The following is a 23,331-nucleotide window of genomic DNA, read 5'->3' on the forward strand; positions in this document are numbered from 1 at the left end:
CCAGAAGGGGGGCAACCAGGACAGAATCTGGCACCCTGACCGGGACTAGAACCCGGTGTGCCAGCGCCGCAAGGTGGAGGATTAGCCTATTGAGCCACGGCGCCGGCCCCCATTCTTTATTTTTGCAAAGAACTATTTTCTAGTTTACTTTGTACCCATGAGATTAACCCTACCATATGTAAAGTGTTCTACAATGGTAGGAAGAAACCAATAGTATTCCTCAAAAATAGAGACAAAGGCTATAAACAAACATGGAATCTCCAATTGTCAATTTCACTCCAAATACATTACTTTTTAGGCACTTGTTATGACAGATAGGAGAACACATACAGTACATGTCTTTTCTGATACTGGCTTATTTCTCTAAGTATCATGGTTTCCAGTTGTATCAATGTTATTGCAAAAGACAGTATTGCTTTTTTTTTTTTTTTTTTTTTTTTTTTTTTTTTTTTTTTTTACTGCTGATCAATATTCTTAGAGTATAAACCATGGTTTCTTTATCCAGTCATCAGTTGATGGGTATCTGGGTTGATTGCATACTTAGCTATTTTGAATTGATCTTCAATGAACATGGGGGTACAGATGACCCCTTTTCATGCTGATTTCATTTTGTTCGGGTAAATTCCTAGGAGTCAGCTGACTGGGTCATATGGCAGATATGTTTTCTTTCACAGACATTTCCATACTGTATTCCACAGTGCTGCATCATTTGACATCCCCACCAACTGTGGATTAGGGTACCTTTCTCCCTAGTGCTCTCCAGCAGAGGTTATAAAGTGTGTGCACTCAAGGTGGAAACTTAACATACTGCACCACTGCCCAGCTCCAGTTTCCATTATTCTCAAAGATAAGTGGTGAAGCACCAGATCATGCAGATTCCAACTACCTTTTGAGAGCCTTTTCCCTAACTGAGGCATCTTAAATTAAATGTCCCCATCATCTCCAGCAGAGTCATCAGTTCCTCATAGAATTACTTCTTTCTCCCCAAACCCTCCAACAGTGTCTTTAGCAGCTATAGCCTGAGAAGCACTTGGGTGGGAGGTATCATAACTTTATGTGGCTGTCTCAGAACATAGCAATACTTCCTGATTCATACTCAATTGTGTATGAATAGCCATTAGCATGTGTGTCTTCTAATATCCAAGTCAATTGGTATCTGAGTCCTTGAGTTTCAAAACAATTTTGTTGTGTATGTATGTGTGTTTGTAAAGGCAAGATCACTGGAACTGAAATTCTACATTTTTGCATGCAAAAACTAAGTCCTGAGTTAATGTGCCAATAATATATCTGATTATAATTTCTATCAATCATAGTTAGATCATATGTTTATGTATTATCTGAATAGTATATTCTATGATGACTTACTTTTCATGACTTGTCTGTTTTATTATAGGCTTGTTTATTTCATTAAAAAGGAAACACATTGGCATTCATTTTTAAATTCAATGTGAAATTGGCCGGTTATCATTTATTGTTCAATAGTATCCTTATGCAAATGAATCTAAGTATTTATAAAGAGAAAAGGAAACCAACTACAATCCCATTGCTCACAGGCAGCTCCTATCTAAATAGTCTTTCAGACTTCCTGTACACATACATGTTTATTTCTGCACAGCCATCTGATGTTCCCATGGAGATCCTTTCCATTATACTTGGATGTTTCAGTTGACCCAGTCTTGATTTGGAGCTGTCTACTGCTCTTATGCCCATGTCTCCCTTCCTTTCAGTCAGGGTCAATACCGCCCTCAGGCACTAGAGGGTGCCTGAGGCAGAGTATGGATTTGACCTTGCCTGCAAGACTGCAGTAAATGCACCTGAAGGGGTAGGGGATGGTTTTATGGGCTCCTTCTTGTGGAATCTCTCAGGTCAGCTCCTCAAGAGCGACACCTGAAGTTTGCAGAGATCCACACATCTGCCACAATGAATGCCCCCAAATTGATCTTCAGCAAAGTCTGGAGCCTCAGCTATGTGCACACAGTTTTCTCATCAGAAGACAGAGGCAGGAATCCTGTGGTAAGTAGGAGACTCTGCCCAATTCTACTTCCTTGTGTTTTTAGATTTCCCTTCTTCATTTAACACAAATCAAGGTCTTTCAAAGAGTATGATTTGGATTATTTCCCTAAATTTGCTAGATGAGAAAACCCCAGGAAGAAAGAAATGGATTGCAAACAGTTGAATGTTTTTGCAGACAAAACAACAGACAAAGGCTAAGAGCCATCCTAAAAGGAAAAGATTTATGTGTATTTCACTATGCATCTGGGGCAAATTAATGTGGGAATCCCAGATAAACTCTGAGACAAGAGAGGAAAATGAATTCACTCAACATGGGATTATCCCATGACCAGGAGAAACTCTCATGGTTCTTTTTTTTAAATTTTTTCATGGGCAGAGTGGACAGTGAGAGAGAGATAAACAGAGAGAAAGATCTTCCTTTTGCCATTGTTTTAGCTTCCAATGGTCTCCACGGCCAGCATGCTGCAGCCAGTGCATCGAGCTGATCCAAAGCCAGGAGCCAGGTGCTTCTCCTGGTCTCCCATGGGGGTGCAGGGCCCAAGCACTTGGGCCATCCTCCACTGCACTCCTGGGCAAAGCGGAGAGTAGGATTGGAAGAGTGGCAACCAGGACATAATCCGGCACCCAGACCAGGACTAGAACCTGGTGTGCCGGCACTGCAAGGCAGAAGATTAGCCTATTGAGCCACAGTACCAGCCTCTCATGGTTCCTAAGTGGAGGAAAAGATTGTCATAAGGACACAGGTATCTCACAAGTGAAAAGTCATGCAAGAAGCACCTTATAAAGTAACCTCATTAAACACGTGAAGGAAAAATAGATGTTTGTTGATGACAGCAGAATAAAAGAATATTAAATTTACAATAAATGCTTTAGCCACTAAATCCCCAACTGTTAGATTTCCCAGTGTCAGAATCTCTTCTTACCACTGATGACCTGTTTGAAGAGATAAAGGATGGAATGATATAGCGTATCCACTTGCAAACTCCCATAAAGCCTCTTTGGCAGTCATCATATACAGCTTTATAGAGAAGAGGAGGAGGAGGAAATGAAAGGGACAGAGCAATTACAGGTAACCTGGAAGAATGACAAAGAAGAGAAGAGAAAGACTAAATACAGATCAGAAAATATATTTTTGCTTAGAATGGCAATTTTCCACTTATCTCACCCAGAAAGCAACATAGATAATAAAGAGATACTTGAAAAGTCAAGTTTACAATTTGTCATGTTGGAAACATATAAAATCCTATGCCCAACAATTGAAAGATACCTCTTCTGGTCAGAACATACGAGCATGTATAAGCCGTCAACATGAAACAGACTGTTCATCATGACTGAATACTCAGGACACTTGAAACACAAAGGGCACCTGTGTTCTAACCTTGGGGAAGTTTTGTGTCAGTGGCTGTAGAAACGCACGATGTGTTTCTTTACCTGCAAGTCAAACTGCATGCATGTCTGGAGTTAAGATTCAGAGAATAAGACCTATTTGCAGTTAGAACTGCTACCAATAGTCATTATTTATATGAACATACTTTTCAGATTTCCATAGAAAACTAGATGGAAGCCATTCAGCTTCACTAGGTGCAGTGCCTTTTGATCTACAGTACTTGAAGTCCCCCCAGTGATTCTGACATCTTCTAAATGTTCTGCATTTAAGATTCTCCTTCATTCAGGCTTTGAATCTGAATTAGTTTCCTGATTTGGGGTGGGAGCTGATGCCCAGTTTTGAAAAGGAGGAGGCTTAACAGTTATAAATGCCAAGCCTTGTACTCCACCATTCTCCACACTTAGATATCCTGCCTCTGCTAGCCACATAGCCCTCAGATGAATTATTCTTTCCCAAGACCTTGCAAAAAGTCATGTTCATGATGATGCTGTTCAAGGAGTCATTTAATGATGTGCTAATATAAATAACCATTTTTGGTACATGATGGCACATGTGCAAAATTCAGCAAGACTGATTTGTATTTAATTCATTTTGCTTTCCTTTGAAAATCAGTTTCTCTTCCTTGTGGAACATGTAATTTAGATAGAACATTCCAGAGCCTGTTTTGGCATTTGCTACAAATACAAAATCCAAGGACTTGTGAGAGCTGTCTGTTGACACAAATGAGAGTAACTAGTGTTCATCCCAATTTACTTGTTTTGTTAGTCATAACATACCATGACTTTTTGACCTAAGAACAGAAATTTATTTTTCAGAATTGCTGAGGCTGGTAAGACTAGGATCAATATACATGAGGTTGGTGTTTGTCCAGGACACGTTTCCTGCCTCCACTAAAGATAGTTTTCCTTTCCTCTTCTTACAGTCTTCACCTGTTAGAGAGATGTAACAAACTCTCCGTGCAGTCTCATATTGAAAATTGCAAGAAAGCAACTAGGTAAGCCATAAAAATTTGCTATTACCACCCAAAGACCTCACCAACTATAATCATGCTACAGAGCAGTATTTCAACCTCCCCATATTTGCACAAAACATTCCTTCTCTAGTAGTTCTAAGTTTGGAGTTGATAATAATCATGGTTGGAGACATTTACCAAAGATCCCTAAGGATCCAAGTCCCTTTCATGGCCAGGGAAAGCAGTGGAAGATGGCCCAAGTCTTTGGTCCTTTGCAGCTATTTGGAAGACCTGAAGAAGCCCCTGGCTCCTATCTTTGGATCAGCTCAGCTCCAGCTGTTGTGATCATTTGGAGAGTGAACCATGGGATGGAAGATATTTTCTCTCTCTCTCTTTCTGACTGTATCACTCACATTCACTCTCTCAATCTTCCATTCAAACAAAATCTTTAAAACAAAAGTTATTGTAGCCAATCGAGCAGATGTGAGGTGATATCTCAGTGTGATTTTGAATAGTATTACAAGTTTACTAATGTTTAGCACCCTTGGTAAGGCCTTTGGCTCTTCTATTTGTGCAGCAATGTATGTTCAATTCCTCTATGCAGTTTCGATGATATTTGTACTGTCCCTTCTGTTTTTTTAATTTGTATGTTGGAAACATGTATCTGGAAGGATATGTAGCCATATTCTCCAATTTTCTCTCAGGTGGTTGACTCTTGAAATCTCTCCCTCCAATTACATAACCAGTGGCTCAGGCACTGCAGTCTGATCTCCCCTCCCTCTCCAACACTGTTGCTTTCTCTGGTTCTTGGCTGCTGGGATTGTCTGTTGTGTCCTTGAACATATTCCATGTCTGTACCTTCCACACTGATCCACAGCATTCTTCTTCCTTCCATAGAATTCCCACTGTGGTTTTCTCTCTAACTATCCCAGGAGAATGTATTTCTTCCACTTTTACTTTTATATCTCCTCCTAGATTATAACAGTATGTCCTTCTCATTCAGCCATCTTGGTCTCTCTTCAGTAATCAGCAGTATTATTCCTAGGTTAGATGGATGATGGTAGAAACAGATTCCTGATGGATTACCAGAAATGGCAACACTAGCAAAGTGTCATGTTCTGTTATATGCAGAGGAGCTGCATCAGATTAAGTATGGCTGGAAGTTGGAGGAATTGGGGATTTTTGTCTGGGACATAATTCAGAATGGTTAAAAATGCCATGTTGTAGTCTTTGCATACCAGCATAGCTAATTTGGAGTTACTGAGAATTGATACAGTGAGTTCTTACATGCCAGCTCACCTCTGCATTCCTAATTTTCTTAGTTTCCTTTACTGCTTGCTATGACATTAATGTTACCATGTACTTATAGCAATTTCTACTTTTTTTTCAACACTTAAGAATAACTGTGTATTAATTACAGAATTAAACCAGTCATATTAAGTAGAACAGACCAAAAAAAAACTACTAAGAGGCATAATGTATTAAGTTGTTCATTAACAGTCAGGGCTATGCTGATCAAGTCACCGTTTCTCATAGTGTCCACTTCACTTCAACAGGTTTCCTTTTTGGTGTTCAGTCAGTTGTCACCGATCAGGGTGAACATATGGTATTTGTCCCTTTGGGGACAAATGACTGGATTTCGTTGTTTCTTACTGCGGTATAGTATTCTAAAGAGTACATATCCCATAATTTCTTTATCCAGTCTACCGTTGATGGGCATGTAGGTTGGTTCCAGGTCTTGGCTATTGTGAATTGTGCTGCGATAAACATTTAGGGTGCCAATTTAAATTCCTTTGGATAAATTCCAAGGAGTGGATGGCTGGGTCGAATGGTGGGGTTATCTTCAGGTTTCTGAGGAATCTCCAGACTGACTTCCATAGTGGCTTGACCAGTTTGCATTCCCACCAACAGAAACCCTTCAAGATATTGGCACAGGCAAATAATTTCTGGAAAAGACCCGGGAGGCACAGGCAGTCAAAGCCAAAATCAACTATTGGGATTGCATCAAATTGAGAAGTTTCTGTACTGCAAAAGAAACAGTCAGGAGAGTGAAGAGACAACCGACAGAATGGGAAAAAATATTTGCAAAGTATGTAACAGATAAAGGGTTAATAACCAGAATCTACAAAGAGATCAAGAAACTCCACAAAAACAAAACCAACAACCCACTTAAGAGATGGGCCAAGGACCTCAATAGATATTTTTCAAAAGAGGAAATCCAAATGGCCAACAGGCACATGAAAAAATGTTCAAGGTCACTATCAATCAGGGAAATGCAAATCAAAACCACAATGAGGTTTCACCTCACCCTGGTTAGAATGGCTCACATACAGAAATCTACCAACAACAGATGCTGGCGAGGATGTGGGGAAAAAGGGACAATTTCTACTTTTGATTTGAAGTGTATTGAGCCTGAGAAGATAGTCCAGGATAGTCCATTGGAGACAGTGTTCTCGATGTAGAATGAGTGTAAGTTCATGTGTGTGTTCCCTGTACACACAGAGAACTCTGTACCTACCCATTCAAATGTCCACGTATTTTTATTTTTGGAAATTGCTTTGCAATAACCTACATGATATTGGACTTCAATATAAATTATTAGAAGTCTCAAATAGAAAAAATATTATCAACTTTTATGATGTTGTTGCTAAAGTTCAACTTGACATAAATGTATGATTTCAGATTCCATATAAGTTTATGTAATTAGAATATATATTTCCCTGAATTAAGTCTGAAGTTCTATAATTGAAGCATTCATCACATACTATAAAAAATGTCAAATGCAGCATTAAGGATATAGAAGATGAAAATGTTAAATATAAAAGAAACACTTAAGCAAAAATATTGAATAAATCTGGGTGCTAATTTTTAAAAAAATTCGTCCATAACTGTTTCATAACACATATTTTCCATGAATTTTCTGAAGCCTCCTCATTGCATGGAATTCATCCTCTCCATTCCCAATTTATTTTCAGTGAATGGAGTGCATTAAGATTGACTCTATTTTTATTTCCTACACATTAGAGAGAACAGTGGATGCTTGCTCTCTGATTTAGATTTATGTTTCTTGTTTAACTGAATAGACAACAAGCTTCATCAATGTACCAGTAATAAGTTTAACTCATCAAGAAATTATATTTTCAATTTTAGGCAAGTCACTGAATTCTGTTTGGTATTTTGTTCCTATACTGCATCTCACTTTGCATGTACCCCTAATCAAAATCTCCCTAATGGCATCAGAGAAGTGGCTAAGCAATGAAAAATGTGTTTTACTTAACATATTAGCCACCACATTTACAGTAATTTGAGTTTAAAAAACTTTTGAGTGGAAAAATAGAGTTCGCATATATGCCCTTCTTACCCCCCTTATTAGATTTATTCTATTGGCAATACCTCACACAGGTATACAAGCACAAATGATTAGTCAGTGTTGATCCTCATTATTGCCTATAGGACATGATATCCATTTTGTTCACTCTCGTCTTGTACAGTCTGTGGTTTGGCAAAGGTTTAATGGTACCTAGCTGCCCTGATGGTGTCCTACATAAGCATCCTGAAAGTCACTTGCATTCAAGAAGTATAGGTGTCTGCAGGCATGATCCTGACCTTGGTGTTTGTGGTGGTGGGAATAAAGAGGTGACTTCCAGCTGGTATTGTCTGCTTAGAGTAAAAAAGGTATAAGTACTCAAATAGTCCCAGGTTCTCATGTGAGCACCAACCAAGGTTGTAGGTGCAAAAGCAGATCATCATGGGATTACCATGGTTAACAGCAACATGGAAGTTTTTTATGTTTTACAACTAAAGATGAAGTGATTAGAAATGCAGAATGGACATATCTGAATTCAGGCTGATTACTGGTTTCACAGTGATTGAAAACCACATGTCCTAGTGGGTATCTTTGTAAACAGGATTGGTTTGGGGTCTATGTGCTATCAAAGTGATCTGTGGCTGCCCAGAACACTGGTTGAGGGAGGCTGCCCTGTTGCACTTTGAGTCATTGTTGTGTGTGATACTGGAGATTTCTGGTCTGAAAGCTTACTGAAAGCCTCACCTGATGCCTCCCTTCATGCCCTCTGATGCAATCCTGGTACATAATTTTCGAAAGTTCATGGAGTGGTTTATTTACAAACCCTTGCAACAAATGTAACTATCAGGGGTTTCTTCCTTGAATCTTTGTCTCCATGGACTTGGAGGAAATCCTGGCACCTAGGTGAAGAGGATGATTCACAAACATGTTTTTCTACTTGTGTTTTTCACCAGGACAGAAGACCTGAACTACAGAGCCTCGGGGCAGAAAAGTATCAGATTCCCCCATGGACGAGTGGACAGCTGGTGGAAAGAGGTCAGATGGAACAGTATTAAAGTGACTTGTTTCAAGCAGTCACACACACACACACACACACACACACACACACACACTATGTATCCACCTGCATGACCCTGCATGTTCCACTGCTCTTGTCTCATAGGGTTTTTCACAGATGTTTTCTTTGATTTTTCTCTTGCTCTTTCTGCAGCTGTATCTCCTTGTGACATGTCAGGATGGTCACGACTGCTATTCCCAGATGGAACAGAGTTTTTACAAGGATGGAGATATTGAGATCACTGCTTTTTTGCACATTTACACATATGATGTTCCCAGAATCGAGAGAAGTTTCATCAAATATCGCAGATTCAGATGGTAAGTTCTCCTTGCCATAACCATTTTCCATTTATTTACATATTAGCTACTTGTTATTGGGTCTGCAAATGGATAGGCAAATATGTTCTGTATCCCTGCCATGTCCATCTTCTGTCCCTCCTAAAAACTGCTGGTAATTGATTTGGGGCATGAGGAAGACATTTCTTTCTGCCTGGCACCGTGGATGGCTCAGGGAAATGTTGTCTTATCAGAGGGGGAACCAGAGTCTGGTCAGTATCCTCCTATCCTTCCCTGTCCACTTTCATCAGCTCAGGGGACTATTGTGCCTCAGTAGTAGATTCTTACAGAACCCATGCACTGAAATGAATGAACTGAATTACATGAGCTCTTCCACATGTGCTCACACTCTTTTCTGCTACGTACTAGATTTGGGGCCATGAGAACACTTCATTTCTTCTACAGTTGTAAAGGAGAAAAGATTCAAAATTTTTTTCTATGTAAAAGTAATCTCAGGGCAACAGCTTTGCACAAATATAATAATTATATTTTACTGATGAATATACCCATAAAGAATTTCAATGGTTGTAATTTACTACATTTATAGTGTTTCCCTGATTCTGCCTTTTCTCGGCAAAATAGATTTCTTAAGGGGGATTATTCTGTTTTTGCCCCTCTTGAAGATCCTTTATTTATAACTAAATATAAATATTACATATACATATATAGAATATATAAATTTCATGCATGCAGAATATAGTATCTTGTAGGACAGCGGAATTGTTTTCTTCAAACCTGTTTATGAGGGTGCCAATTTTCTAATTGTTTTCTACTGTAAGGCTACAGGAAGTAGGTTGCCTCTGCATAGAACTTTGGTAGAAGGTAGCTATTAGGACATAGATCATTTCAGTATCATTAAAGCAAATGGATTTGAGAAGTATAGTTGTTGCCACCAAGGTGATGAAACTGATTCAGTATTTTAGGCATTTGTCCAAATATCTCTGCAGAAAAAAATCTAATGGATACTAGCTTGGTGTAGCAATATTACTCACTTCACATTGATTTTTATAAATTTACCTAACTTAATATGTGTCCATGGGGTCCAATTCATGAAATATTTATTCATTAGTAGTAGTATTCCCCATGGTTATGCATGCAGCACATCATTTAAGTGTACCCTTAATGATGGAGATGAGGAAATAGTGACTTTCCAGTAGTAGGAAAAGAGGCTATGAATAGAGCCCAAGTTTCTCCAAGATGTATGCCATGCAAACTGGTGATCATAATCAAATCTTAATAAACCCAGGGAAAATATCTGTGTTGATGATACTTGGAAAAACAAGAAATACTTAACTGTCAATAGATTTAGGTGTTATACCTTCCAATGTTAGCTTCACTAACTTTAGAATATACAACAGTTACTGATAAACTGTTTTTAGAGATAAAGAACACAGCATAAAAGAGATAAACTCTTACAAATTCCAGTGTGTCAAAGGGCCATCTAGACATTTTGGTACAAGGCAGCAGCTGGAGAAAGAAATGAGAGGATGCGGAACAATGGAAGTGTCATAGTAATGAGGAGAGAAACAGATATATGAAATACAAAACTGAATTTTATTTGATTCATAATAATGATTTTCAAATTTCCTCATTCTACAAAGTATGAATGACATATTTGGATAGCAAATATGTATGCAAATTATATATACATAAAAAACTATATATATAGCTACTGTGTGCATGGTTATAGTATACCTATGTATAGATATATAGAGAGAATACATATATAATATGCGTACATATATCCATATTATGTTACAGCAAGGACCAAGAACTGAAAAACGGTCACTTCCTCTGGAGCACACAGTGACCCTTAACAAGCAGTGTTTGTGGCCTGGTCTATTCATAAGGAATTAACACACAGGACATCAGAAATAAATACAAGGGGCTCCTCATTTGCATTTTTTGTGAAATGTCAGATCCTAGAAAGTAGAAATGCATCATTTTCTTTGCATGGAAGGCTATTTATATTCAATATTGTAGGAAAAGTTGAGTGAAGAAGGCCTGTTTGCAGTAAATACTGATATCACTCATAATGAAAAGTAGAAATGCATCATTTCCTTCACATGTAAGGCTATTTATATTCAATATTGTAGGAAAACGTGAGTGAAGAAGGCCGGTTTGGAGTAAATACTGATACTACTCATAATGATTTACTTTCACATATGTTTAGTGTTCTAAATGCATGACTGGCTTAATTGTAAAGCATCAGGTGCCTCGTAGCCCAGTGATTCATGTTCACCTAGGGAGTATTTCCAGCTTCTCTAAAGTACTCCTCCCTTTTCACTATTTCCCTTCTTTCAATCTCTGAATTCGATTTTATTTTCTTGACTTGTGATGCTGGTTGATGGGTAAGTATGATGGGGAAGAGATTTTTCAGGATCAATTACAGACTCCCATCTACCATTCTCAGTACTGTGACATCATCCCTCTTTTTGAACACATAGCCTTCAATTGAGTTACTCTCTTTTCCCTTTACAACCTGCAACCTTATGATCGTATGACTGCTATTTCAAGAAGCACTTAATGATGTGGTAAGATGAAGAATCATTGTAGTTTGTGGATGTAGGAAACATTTAGAGGCAGTGCTAAAGATGATACGCGTTTCCTTGTCATGCTTTCTTTGACAACTGGAGTGTACTCCTAGGTGTGCATGAACTTTAGAGAGGGCATTCCAGAGCCTGTTGTAGTATTTACTGTAGATATCAAATACAAACACTTAGAAGAGGTAGCTGTTGCCAGAGGTGATTTAAATTGATGAGGTGTGCATCCAAAAATAAGATCACGTTCTTTGTCTGCATGGACAACCATGGGATAACATGCCCAAGACATTATGATGTAAAAGCAGATCTAATTTTTCAGAATCATTTAGGCTTGGAAACCAGTAAAAGTTGGTAGCAGCTTTGGTTCTGGTGAGGACATGTGTCCTGCAAATACAACAGTTCACACTCTGTACTCAGCAAATCTACACATATGGATTAGAACATATGAATTTTGGCCATGACCAATCCATCTGCCACAGTAATCACAGAATTGATGATAATCTGGATTGGAGGCTTTTCCCTTAAAGATCCTTGTGCCTTTCATGCAGGTTTCAGTCCAAAAACTACCAGTATGTTCTGGCCTTGGTTTTCGCTATTGAGGAGATCAACAAAAACCCCCATCTATTACCCAACATGACCTTGGGATTTGGTCTCTACAATGTCATGCACAGTCATATGACTGTGATGGAGAACCCCTTCATTTGGCTTGCGGGACTGGAAAAGCACATTCCTAATTACACATGTAGGAAACAGAGCAAGTCTGTTGCTGTAATATCAGAAAGCAGCACTGCTGTCCAAATGGGGACACTGCTGGAACTCTACAAAATTCCACAGGTGAGTGTGTAGTGAAAAAGTGGGATAAAGTACATCATCTTAGGTGCCTTACTTAGAACCAAAAATTAAAGTGACAGAGACCTTATACATTTGACACAGTATGTGATCTAAAGAGAATGCGCACAGAGATTTTGTGGATTAGCTACATTTCTTCTGAAGCAGCGGTGTGGGTGAGTGAAAAGGAGAAATGTTTTTCTCAACCTGTGAGTCTAATGATTCATGAACTAGGAAGATCTCATGTAGTGAGAGATGAGAAAAATGAAATATTCTAAAATCTGACATTTCCATTATCTGCTTAAATTTTTTCAGGAATAATATTTTACACTATGACAATAACCTTACACAGATTTCTTGCCTTTTCCCTTAGCTGACTCTTGGGCCTTTTGAACCTCTTCTGAGTGACAGTGGTCAGTTTCCTTCCCTCTATCAGATGGCCCCCAAAGACACTTCTCTGGCCCGTGGCATGGTCTCCTTGATGCTCCACTTTGGGTGGACCTGGGTGGGTTTGGCCATCTCAGACCTCCCAAAAGGTATTAAGTTTATGACTGATTTGAAAGTAGAGTTGCAGAAGAATGGCATCTGTGTAGACTTTGTGGAATTGATCCCAGCCACTGTAGAGGCACTTTCTTCATTCCAAAGTATGTTTCATATACAGATCCTAAAATCATCAGCAAATGTGGTGATTCTTTTCTGTGTCACTGAGTCACTCATAGGCACCAGCTTTCATTCATGGAGGGAGTTAATGATGTGGAAAGTCTGGGTCACCACTTCACAATGGGATTTTGCCAGTTCTGAGGAACCTTTCCTGTTCCACTCATTCCATGGGACCCTCATTTTTTCAGACCACCATAGTGAGATCTCTGGTTTCAAAAACTTTCTTCGGACAGCTAACCCTTCCAAGTACCCAGAAGACTCTTACCTCTCCAGATTCTGGTCGCTGGCTTTTAATTGCTCAGTTACTGGGACATCCTGTAAAACTTTGCAGAACTGCCCACTGAATGCTTCCTTGGAATCATTGCCTCCGCATCATTTTGATATGACCATGAGTGATGGGAGTTACAACATATACAATGCTGTATATGCTGTGGCCCATAGTATACATGAGATGCTTCTACAAGAGGTAGAAATGCAGCCAGTGAACAATGGGGCAAAGGTGGCATTTTCTCCCTGGCAGGTAACTTGGTTTCCATTGTTGACATGTACTCCTGAAGTGATCCCCTTAAGAGCTTCTGCAGGTGTTCAGTCCTCTGCCTGTAATTTGTCATTAGCAAAAGGGCTCCAATGAAAAGTGGGAAGGTAATTTGGATAAGCATCAATGCTGTGACTTAAAAATACTCTCCAATTTGTCAATTTAATTTTGACATGTGAAATACCTAGACTGTGTTATTCCATTTTCAACTTCAGCAGTACAGTAATTATTTTCAGGTTCAAACGTCACTGAGGATGTTCATCTACAATGAACATAAGGAATCTCATATAATTTGCACAGTTCTTTATTCTAGTAACTTTATTACAGATAGTTCTCCTAGGTACACTGAGAAAATGAGTATTGGCAGCTTGGAATGTACTATTGGAAATGGTCTGAATCTGGCCAGCGCTGCAGCTCAGTAGGCTAATCTTCCACCTTGTGGTGCCGGTACACCAGGTTCTAGTCCCGGTCAGGGCACCAGATTCTGTCCCGATTGCCCTTCTTCCAGGCCAGCTCTCTGCTGTGGCCAGGGAGTGCAGTGGAGGATGGCCCAAGTGCTTGGGCACTGCACCCCATGGGAGACCAGGACAAGTACCTGGCTCCTGCCTTCAGATCAGCGCAGTGCACCAGCAGCAGCGTGCCAGCCACGGCGGCCATTGGATGGTGAACCATCAGCAAAGGAAGACCTTTCTCTCTGTCTCTCTCTCTCTCACTGTCCACTCTGCCTGTCAAAAAAAAAAAAAAAGGAAATAGTCTGAAACTCACAGCTAGATATTTTTGATTCCCCTTGTTTTTGTAGAAAAATGAGTGAAATCATACTTACCTTGATGTAGTTCTCATCAGGTTTTTTTTTTTTCCTTCAATTCATTGGGTGGTCCTAAACAGGTTCTATTGTTTATTTGTGATTACAGACAAAGAGAGGTTTTCTCTAACCTGGGTTTCATGTGTTATTACTTGGGCAGTCGTCATGAGAATATGATGCATTTTTTCAGTTGCACCCATTTCTGAAGAATCTCCAATTTACCAATCCAGCTGGTGACCTAGTGAATTTGAATCACAAGAGAAATTTGGAAGCTGAATATGACATTCTCAACTTTTGGAATTTTCCATATGGTTTTGGACGTAAGGTTAAAGTAGGACGGTTTTCCCCATACGTTTCACAGAGTGAACAGTTGTCTCTCTCTGAGAATTTGATAGAGTGGGCCACAGGAATTACAGAGGTAAGTAGGACTGATCATAAGGTTCACATGACACATTGTTACCCCCCAACTGCTAAGGGAGTATGTGCAGTATGGCTTATTCAAAAGACACTTAGAGACATTAAACCACTCCACTTCCAATCCAAATACTTTCTTATGTTTTTAGTGTCTGAGGATGGACAGTACACACATTTGTTCGTGCAAGTCTTTTGAATCTATTTAAGAAAATCAAATGGAATGTTGTCATTGTGTCAGAAACAGGTGTTTACAGTTTCAGTGAACAGGTTTGCAGGACTTGAAAACCCTCTACATGGAACTTAATTTATAGTCTGAATTACGACCAACACTCATCTGATTTTTTCTCAGATTCCACACTCGGTATGCAGTGTGAGTTGCAGCCCTGGATTCAGGAAAACCCCTCTTGAGGGAAAGCCTGCCTGTTGTTTTGATTGCACACCTTGTCCTGAGAATGAGATTTCCAATCAGACAGGTAAGTCAGTGCCTGCCTCTTGGAGAAGTTACCACCTGTTTCTTAAATTATCAACTTATCCATGGAAAGAAAATCTGTGGAATATGACTGCTGAGAACAGTCTTCCCCCCCCTCAGGTAGCAATTAATCCTTATAATCAATAATAATCCACAAAAGGATAAAACTTTCCACAATACACTCTCTGTATTATTTATGAAAGCATACAAAAGACTGAATGTCTCTGGAATGCTGACCATGTTGGAGTTCAGGCTGATATACATATGGTAAAAAATGAATAGAAACCAAGATTGGAGAATATTCACCCCATAAAACAGTGTGGCATTTCTAAGATTTAGCCATGAGTCAGAGCTATGTTATCCCATGTATCATAAAGATTTTCCAGTTTTTGCTTGTGTTGCATGAGTAGTTATTTGCACCATGTATTTAGTATCATTCAAATGTTTTGAAACTTATTGTTGATAATGAAAGGTTCTGGCAACAGAGTACAGTCCATGGGAGTAGTGTGATGTATGTGCTAATTCAGTATAGGAAAACTCATGTCTGAGTTCCTTGTGCTTGTATAGGTAAAAGTGCTTTCAACAAAATTCAAGTGTAGCATGCTTGGAGTGAGAAAGTGCAACTCTACACAAACTGTGTGTTATGTGAAAAACTATCTTAGAAATCATGCAGTATATCATCCTGAGGATGATACTCATCAAATATCACAAATGGGGCTAATCTTAGCCTTTGACAAAAGTCATTGCTGCTCAAAATATAAATCTTCAAGAACCTTCTTATGCTTACATATGTACACACATTTATAAAATTCATATCAAAAGAACTCAACCTGACATACATGGTAATAAGTATGCATAGTGGGCCTGGCACTGTGGTACAGTGAGTTTAAGCCGTGGCCTGAAGCACCAGCATTCCATATGGGCACCAGTTCTAGTCCCAGCTGCTCCTCTTCTAATCCAGCTCTCTGCTGTGGCCTGGGATAGCAGTAGAAGATGGCCCAAGTCCTTGGGCCAATGCACACACATGAGAGACTCCGAAGAATCTCCTGTCTTCAGATCAGCACAGCTCTGGCTGCTGCAGCCATCTGGGGAGTGAACCAGCAGATGGAAGACCTCACTCTGTCTCTACCTCCCTCTGTAACTCTGTCTTTAAAAAAATAAGTATGCATACCAAGGTAGGTCAATGACTGCAAATTCAGCACAAGACCTTGAAGGTAAAATGTGGACATTATAAGGAAATTGAAGTAAGTAAAAATTGGAAGAATTTAAAGTTGGTGATCCTAAACAAGAAAGATTTATGAACCTCAGCAAGATGGAACAGTGCGAACAATATGATTACTCTGTGTGTGTGTATACACAAAGAGAGCTGAAGAGGTCTATTTAGATATAAAAATACTAATATTAGAGCTTATTAATCATTTAATTCTGATACATTGAAAAATATAGAAGAAATTCAGATATTCTCAGATAGAAATATTATGAAATATGTTGAGCCATATTTGAAAAATCCAAATATCCTCACAGTTATTAAAATAATTCCCAATACTTGAATTGTGATAAACAATTTTCAGATGAACTCCTTTCTCAACTCCTATAGAGAACAGGAAAAATGGAAAAATTCTGTTTCTTCTATGGGAACATCTCAGGTTGATGGATCAAATACTGCCAGATATTTCAGCAAAATGCAATTGTAAGACACTGTTGTTGAAATAAATTCATACATTTGAAATCTCAATGTAAATCCAACAGTGTTTTTAAATTGGCTACATCATGCCTAAAGAGTTTCATAAAATCTGATTCAGTTTATAATACATGAAAAAGTAATAATAATTAGCATAACTGAGGAAAAATAGTTAAAAAAATCTAAGTGCCGGCGCCGCGGCTCACTAGGCTAATCCTCCGCCTAGCGGCGCCGGCACACCGGGTTCTAGTCCCGGTCGGGGCGCCGGATTCTGTCCCGGTTGCCCCTCTTCCAGGCCAGCCCTCTGCTGTGGCCCGGGAGTGCAGTGGAGGATGGCCCAGGTGCTTGGGCCCTGCACCCCATGGGAGACCAGGAAAAGCACCTGGCTCCTGGCTCCTGCCATCGGATCGGTGCGGTGCGCCGGCCGCAGCGCGCCGGCCGCGGCGGCCATTGGAGGGTGAACCAACGGCAAAGGAAGACCTTTCTCTCTGTCTCTCTCTCACTGTCCACTCTGCCTGTCAAAAAAAAAAAAAAAAAAAAAAAAAAAAAATCTAAGTGATCTACGAATTGTAAACAAAGAACAAAACCACTCAAACATGACAAAAAGAAGGATTAGCTTTCAATCCTAAAGAGTATTTTAGAATGCTACAAAACATGGAAATTACAGCTGAAGATTGGATACAAAGTTGACGAAAGAACGCAACTTCTACAAAAAATTACACAGGAGATTCGGCTCCATGCATATTGTCAAAAAAGAATGACATTTGCCTGGCACCACGGCTCAATAGGCTAATCCTCCACCTAGCAGCGCCGGCACACTGGGTTCTAGTCCCGGTCGGGGCACCGGTTTCTGTCCTGGTTGCCCCTCTTCCAGGCCAGCTCTCTACTGTGGCCAGGGAGTGCAGTGAAGGATGGCCCAAGTGCTTGGGCCCTGCACTCCATGGGAGACCAGGATAAGCACCTGGCTCCTGCATTTGGATGAGCGCAGTGCACCAGCTGCAGCGCGCCAGTGGCGGCAGCCATTGGAGGGTGAACAAACGGCAAAGGAAGACCTTTCTCTCTGTGTCTCTCTCTCTCACTGTCCACTCTGTCAAAAAAAAGTGATATTGGGATGGTGTAATGAAATCAGTGAATTGATAATTGAAATAAGTAGTACTGGTATACAAAACTGTACAAAGCAGTAACTTTTCCTTACCAAATCTAGAAAACAAAGCTATGAAAGTTGGCACTTTTTTTTTTTTTTGACCTATTGTCATGTTTAATCCCAGTGAGAGTCAAGTTGGGAATTGATAACTTCTTTTTTTTTTTTTTTTTTTTTTTTTTTTTTTTTTTTTTTTACGGAGGATCAGTTTAGTATGCATTAAGTAAGGATTTCAACAGTTTGCACCCCCATAGAAACACAAAGTGAAATATATTGTTTGAGTACTCGTTATAGCATTAAATCTCAATGTACAGCACATTAAGGATAGAGATCCTACATGAGGAGTAAGTGCACAGTGACTCCTGTTGTTGACTTTACCAATTGACACTCCTGTCTATGGCATCAGTAATCTCCCTATGCTCCAGTCATGAGTTTCCATGGCTATGGAAGCCCTCTGAGTTCTCCGACTCTTATCTTGTTTAGACAAGGTCATAGTCAAAGTGGAGGTTCTCTCCTCCCTTCAGAGAAAGATACCTCCTTCTTTGATGACCTGTTCTTTCCACTGGGATCTCACTCGCAGAGATCTTTTGCCAGAGTGTCTTGGCTTTCCATGCCTGAAATACTCTCATGAGCTTTTCAGCCAGCTCCGAATGCCTTTAGGGCTGATTCTGAGGCCAGAGTGCTATTTAGGACATCTGCCATTCTATGAGTCTGCTGAGTATCTCACTTCCCATGTTGGATCACTCTCCCCTTTATTTACTCCATCGGTTAGCGTTAGCAGGTACTAGACTTGTCTATGTGCTCCCTTTGACTCCCAGTCCCTCCACCATGACCAACTGTGAACTGAAACTGATCACCTGGAACAGTGAGATGGCATTGGTACATGCCACCTCGATGGGATTGAATTGGAATCCCCTGGTATGCTTCCAACTCCACCACTTGGGGCAAGTCAGCCTGAGCATGTCCGGCACTTGTAATGTCTCAAAAGTATGAAATATCCAAAGGTAAGACTAACTAAATATTGGAAGAAATCTGCAAGTTGAGACATCAGTCATCGATGGAGCAATATATTGAAAATAAGAGGATACAGACAGGGCTGGAGAGAACTTTCATGTTAAGGGATAAAAAGACAGGAAAGTGGAAATATGCCAGTAAGTTTCAAGCTGATCTACAGACTGACTTTGATTACAGGCAGCATCCTAGTGTGTTCCTTGATGAAAATGTTCAATGCTGGCAAATAATCCAGCTGTTATCAACTACAGCTGTTCTGTGTTTCTCTAGAACTTGACCATTTGCCTTCTAATGGTGGTTTGTCAATCAGTGTATTCCCCTATCATGACATAATCCAGATTCTACCTTAAAGAGATATGTTTTAGTGAGACACCTGGTGATTTCTGTGCAACCCAAATTCACAAAGTATATCTCCCAGCCCATGATATTAAGAGTGGGAACCCGGGGCCAGTGCTGTGGTATAGTAGGTTAAGCCTCTGCCTGGGATGCTAGCATCCCAGTTGGTCAGCAGTTTCAGTCCCAGCTGCTTCACTTCCAATGCAGCTCTCTCCTGATGCTTGGGAAAGCAGCTGAAGATGGCCCAAGTTTCGGAGCACACACTAATACAGGAAGCCCAGAAGAAGCACCCAGTTACTGGCTTCAAAACAGCCTAGTTCCAGCTACTAATGTCTTTTGGGGTGTGAATCACTGGGGGAAGATCTGCCCCTCCTCTTTTTCCCTCTTTCCCTTTCTCCTTGTCCTCCTCTCCTTCTTTCTCTCTCTCTCTCTCTCTCTCTCTCTCTCTCTCTCCATTCTGCTTCTCCTCCTCTTTCTGAAACTCTGACATTCATGTAAATTATAAATAAATGAATACTCATTAAAACAAAGACTGCAACCATTGGGTGGTTGAATAGGCCATGAGAGTACAGAGGGAATAGCACTATTACAAAAAGGGCTCATTTCAGGCATGGAAAGCCACGACTCAGCAGCAAAAAATAGACTACATGGTGGATCTCTGTGAGACCTCTGTTGAAAGAAAGGGTCACCAAACAGGGATGCATTCTTGTCTGAAGAGAGGAGAGAGCAACCACTTTGTGTATGACCCTGTCCAAATACCGATGGAGTCTCTGGTCACAAAAGGCTTCCATAGCCTTGGCAGACCATGACAAGAGATTCAGGTGATCACTGACATCATACATACATAAACATGTTAATTGTTAAAGTAACAACAGAGGTCACTGTGTACTTAGTCCCCATGTAAGACCGCTGTCCCTAATGAGTTGTACTGTGAGGATCGACTGCAAATTTTGTTCCTAAACTGTGCTCTATATGTGGTCTGTGTGTGTGGATACAAACTGTTGAAATCTATGCTTAACATGGAGTTGGTCCTCTGTATTTAAAATCAAACTAAAAATGAACCATAATGAAGAAGTAGATGGTAGAGGAAGAGGGAGAAGGAGGTGTGATGGGAGTTGGAGTGGGAGGGTGGGTATAGGGAAAAGAACCCCTATATTCCTAAAGGTGAATGTATGAAAAATGCAATCATTAAATAAAAACTTAAAAACAGAGCTGCTGCTTGATCTTGTTCCAAGTGAGCATGCAGCAGAATGTGCGCTGTATATGGGCAGAGTAGCCCTCACCACACATGCAACCCTCTGGCATCTTGATCATCAGTTCCCAATCTGAAGAACCAATGAAGAAGGAATTTGTGGTGTTAAAATAACAGAGGTTAAGGTATGTTTTTAAAGCACCATGAATAGGTTCAGAGAGTAGCCCTTAGGACTTTGTTAGGAGAAAAAGAGAATGTACTCATCATTATGTAAGGTACTCAGGAAGATGAAGTATTAACTGGCTAACATGAGGAAGATGGACATAAATAATTGCCAATAATTTTATATGTCATTTTATATGCTGTCATTCACATCAAATAAGGACCATTTGCCTAAACTAGCTATGTTGGGTATTCTAGAAGGTACTTGTGAATCAGATATAACTGAACTTGGGATGATGTTTATTACATTTCTCACTAGATATGGACCAGTGTATGAAGTGTCTGGATCTTCAGTATGCCAACACCGAGCAAGACCGGTGCGTCTACAAAAAACTGACCTTTCTGTCTTATGAAGAGCCCCTGGGGATGACCCTGGTCTGCACAGCTGTGTGCTTCAATGTTCTAACAGCTGCTGTTCTTGGGGTCTTTGTGAAGCACCGAGACACTCCCATAGTCAAGGCCAACAATCGTTGTCTCAGCTACATCCTGCTCATTGCCCTCATCTTCTGCTTCCTCTGCTCCTTACTGTTTATTGGTCGTCCCAACACAGCCACCTGTGTCCTAGGGCAGACCACATTTGGAGTGGTGTTCACCGTGGCTGTTTCCACAGTCCTGGCCAAAACTATCACTGTGGTTCTGGCCTTCAAGGTCACTGCCCCAGGGAGAAGGATGAGACACTGGCTGATATCAGGGGTACCTAACTCCATTATTCCCATCTGCTCCCTGATCCAACTGGCTCTCTGTGCCATCTGGCTTGGGACTTCTCCTCCATTTGTTGACACAGATGCACACTCTGAGCATGGCCACATCATCCTGTTGTGTAACAAGGGCTCAGTCACTGCTTTCTACTGTGTCCTGGGCTACCTGAGCTCCTTGGCCTTGGCAAGCTTCACTGTGGCTTTCCAAGCCAGGAATCTTCCTGACACTTTCAATGAAGCCAAGTTCCTGACGTTCAGCATGTTGGTGTTCTGCAGTGTGTGGGTGACCTTCCTGCCTGTCTACCACAGCACCAAGGGGAAGTTTATGGTTGCCGTGGAGGTCTTCTCCATCTTGTGCTCCAGTGCAGGGCTCCTGGGCTGCATCTTTGTCCCCAAGTGCTACATTATTCTCTTCAGACCTGAGAAGAATGCTTTGAAAGGATTCAGGGATAGAATAGTTTCCAAGGAAACAGATGTTATGAAGTGTAGCTCTTAAGGCTCTCGCAGTTTTCAGTTGTTAGAGACTAAGATTTATAAAACCGATTTTGCATTCTGATGTTATAAAATAAATTGCAGAATGTAACCTTCTTATGAACAGTTTATGCTTCTCTTAAAATGTTTTTGTTCTGAAGCACCAATTCATAGAAAAGAAAGGGAGAGTGGGAGAAACCTTCCATCTGGTCAAAGACACTGAAGATATCTGCTGTGGCCCAGTGCTGGTTCTTGGCAAACCAAGATCATTTCAGTTGTCCATTGGAGTGTCAGCATCTTAGGCCATCTTCTACTGCTTTTTCTGGATCATTAACAGGAAGCTGGATTCCAAGTGGTACAGCCAGGATATGAACTGGCACCCACATGGGATTTCATATTTACAAGTGGTGGCTATTTCCACTACACCCTCATGTTGGTCCCAATCCTCCTTTCTTCAAAAATAATACTGTGTATAAATTTCTTAGCCTGTGTTTCATGTTCACAAACACAAACTGATCTCAGATAAAGGCTCTCCTTGAAACTTTTCATTGCTTTTCTTTTCTGTGTTTTCATTGTCACCTGGTGGACATTGTAATATTCTTATTTTAATAAAATGAGTTACACGTTTGCTGTTTTCTAAGATTTATTCATTTATTTGAAAGAGTTTACACAGAGAGAGGAGAGGCAGAGGCAGAGAGGTCTTCCATCTGTTCAGTTCACTTCCTATTAGCCACATTGGATAGAGCTGCACTGATCTGAAGAAAGGAGACAGAGGTTCTTGGTGCAGGGTCCCAGAAACTTGGGCCATTTTCTGCTGCTTTGTCAGGCAATAGCTGAGAGCTGGAGGAGAAATGGAGCACCGGGTCCCGACCTGGCCCCCATATGGAATGCTGGAGCTTCAGGCCAGGGCGCTAACCTGCTGTACCACAGCGTCTGCCCCTATTTGCTGTTTTTATTCATTCATTAGTGTATTCATTCATTCATTCATTATTCATTTACTATTAATGTCAGTTTTATTATAGAGTTGGAATATTTCAGTGCAAATATTCGACACGTTAAATCATTTTCATGTGTATAATGCATTGTCCTGAAACTCTTGTAGTACAACACATTAAGGACAGAGGTGCAGCATGGGGAGCAAGTGCACAGTGACTCCTGTTGTTGATTTAACAACTGACACTCTTAGCTATGATGTCAGTGATCACCTGTGGCTCTTGACATGAGCTGCAAAGGTTACGGAAGCCTTTTGAATTCACAAACTGTCAGTTTTTTATACA

At 40.4% G+C, this 23,331-nt stretch overlaps 1 protein-coding gene across 1 annotated transcript in view; it reads left to right on the plus strand.

The window, feature by feature from the left end:
- Nucleotides 1–22,079, plus strand: part of LOC138847791 (vomeronasal type-2 receptor 116-like) — a 41,223-nt gene extending 19,144 nt beyond the window's left edge. Inside the window, exons 3-9 of the mRNA XM_070067591.1 lie at nt 8,613–8,694; nt 8,870–9,033; nt 12,143–12,428; nt 12,796–13,602; nt 14,610–14,837; nt 15,183–15,306; nt 21,145–22,079. Coding sequence (XP_069923692.1) covers nt 8,613–8,694; nt 8,870–9,033; nt 12,143–12,428; nt 12,796–13,602; nt 14,610–14,837; nt 15,183–15,306; nt 21,145–22,079 — 2,626 coding nt within the window. The remainder of the gene's footprint in view (nt 1–8,612; nt 8,695–8,869; nt 9,034–12,142; nt 12,429–12,795; nt 13,603–14,609; nt 14,838–15,182; nt 15,307–21,144) is intronic.
- The last annotated feature ends 1,252 nt before the right edge of the window (nt 22,080–23,331 follow it).

Source organism: Oryctolagus cuniculus, assembly GCF_964237555.1.
Source record: "Oryctolagus cuniculus chromosome 16 unlocalized genomic scaffold, mOryCun1.1 SUPER_16_unloc_1, whole genome shotgun sequence".
Taxonomy (NCBI): domain Eukaryota; kingdom Metazoa; phylum Chordata; class Mammalia; order Lagomorpha; family Leporidae; genus Oryctolagus; species Oryctolagus cuniculus.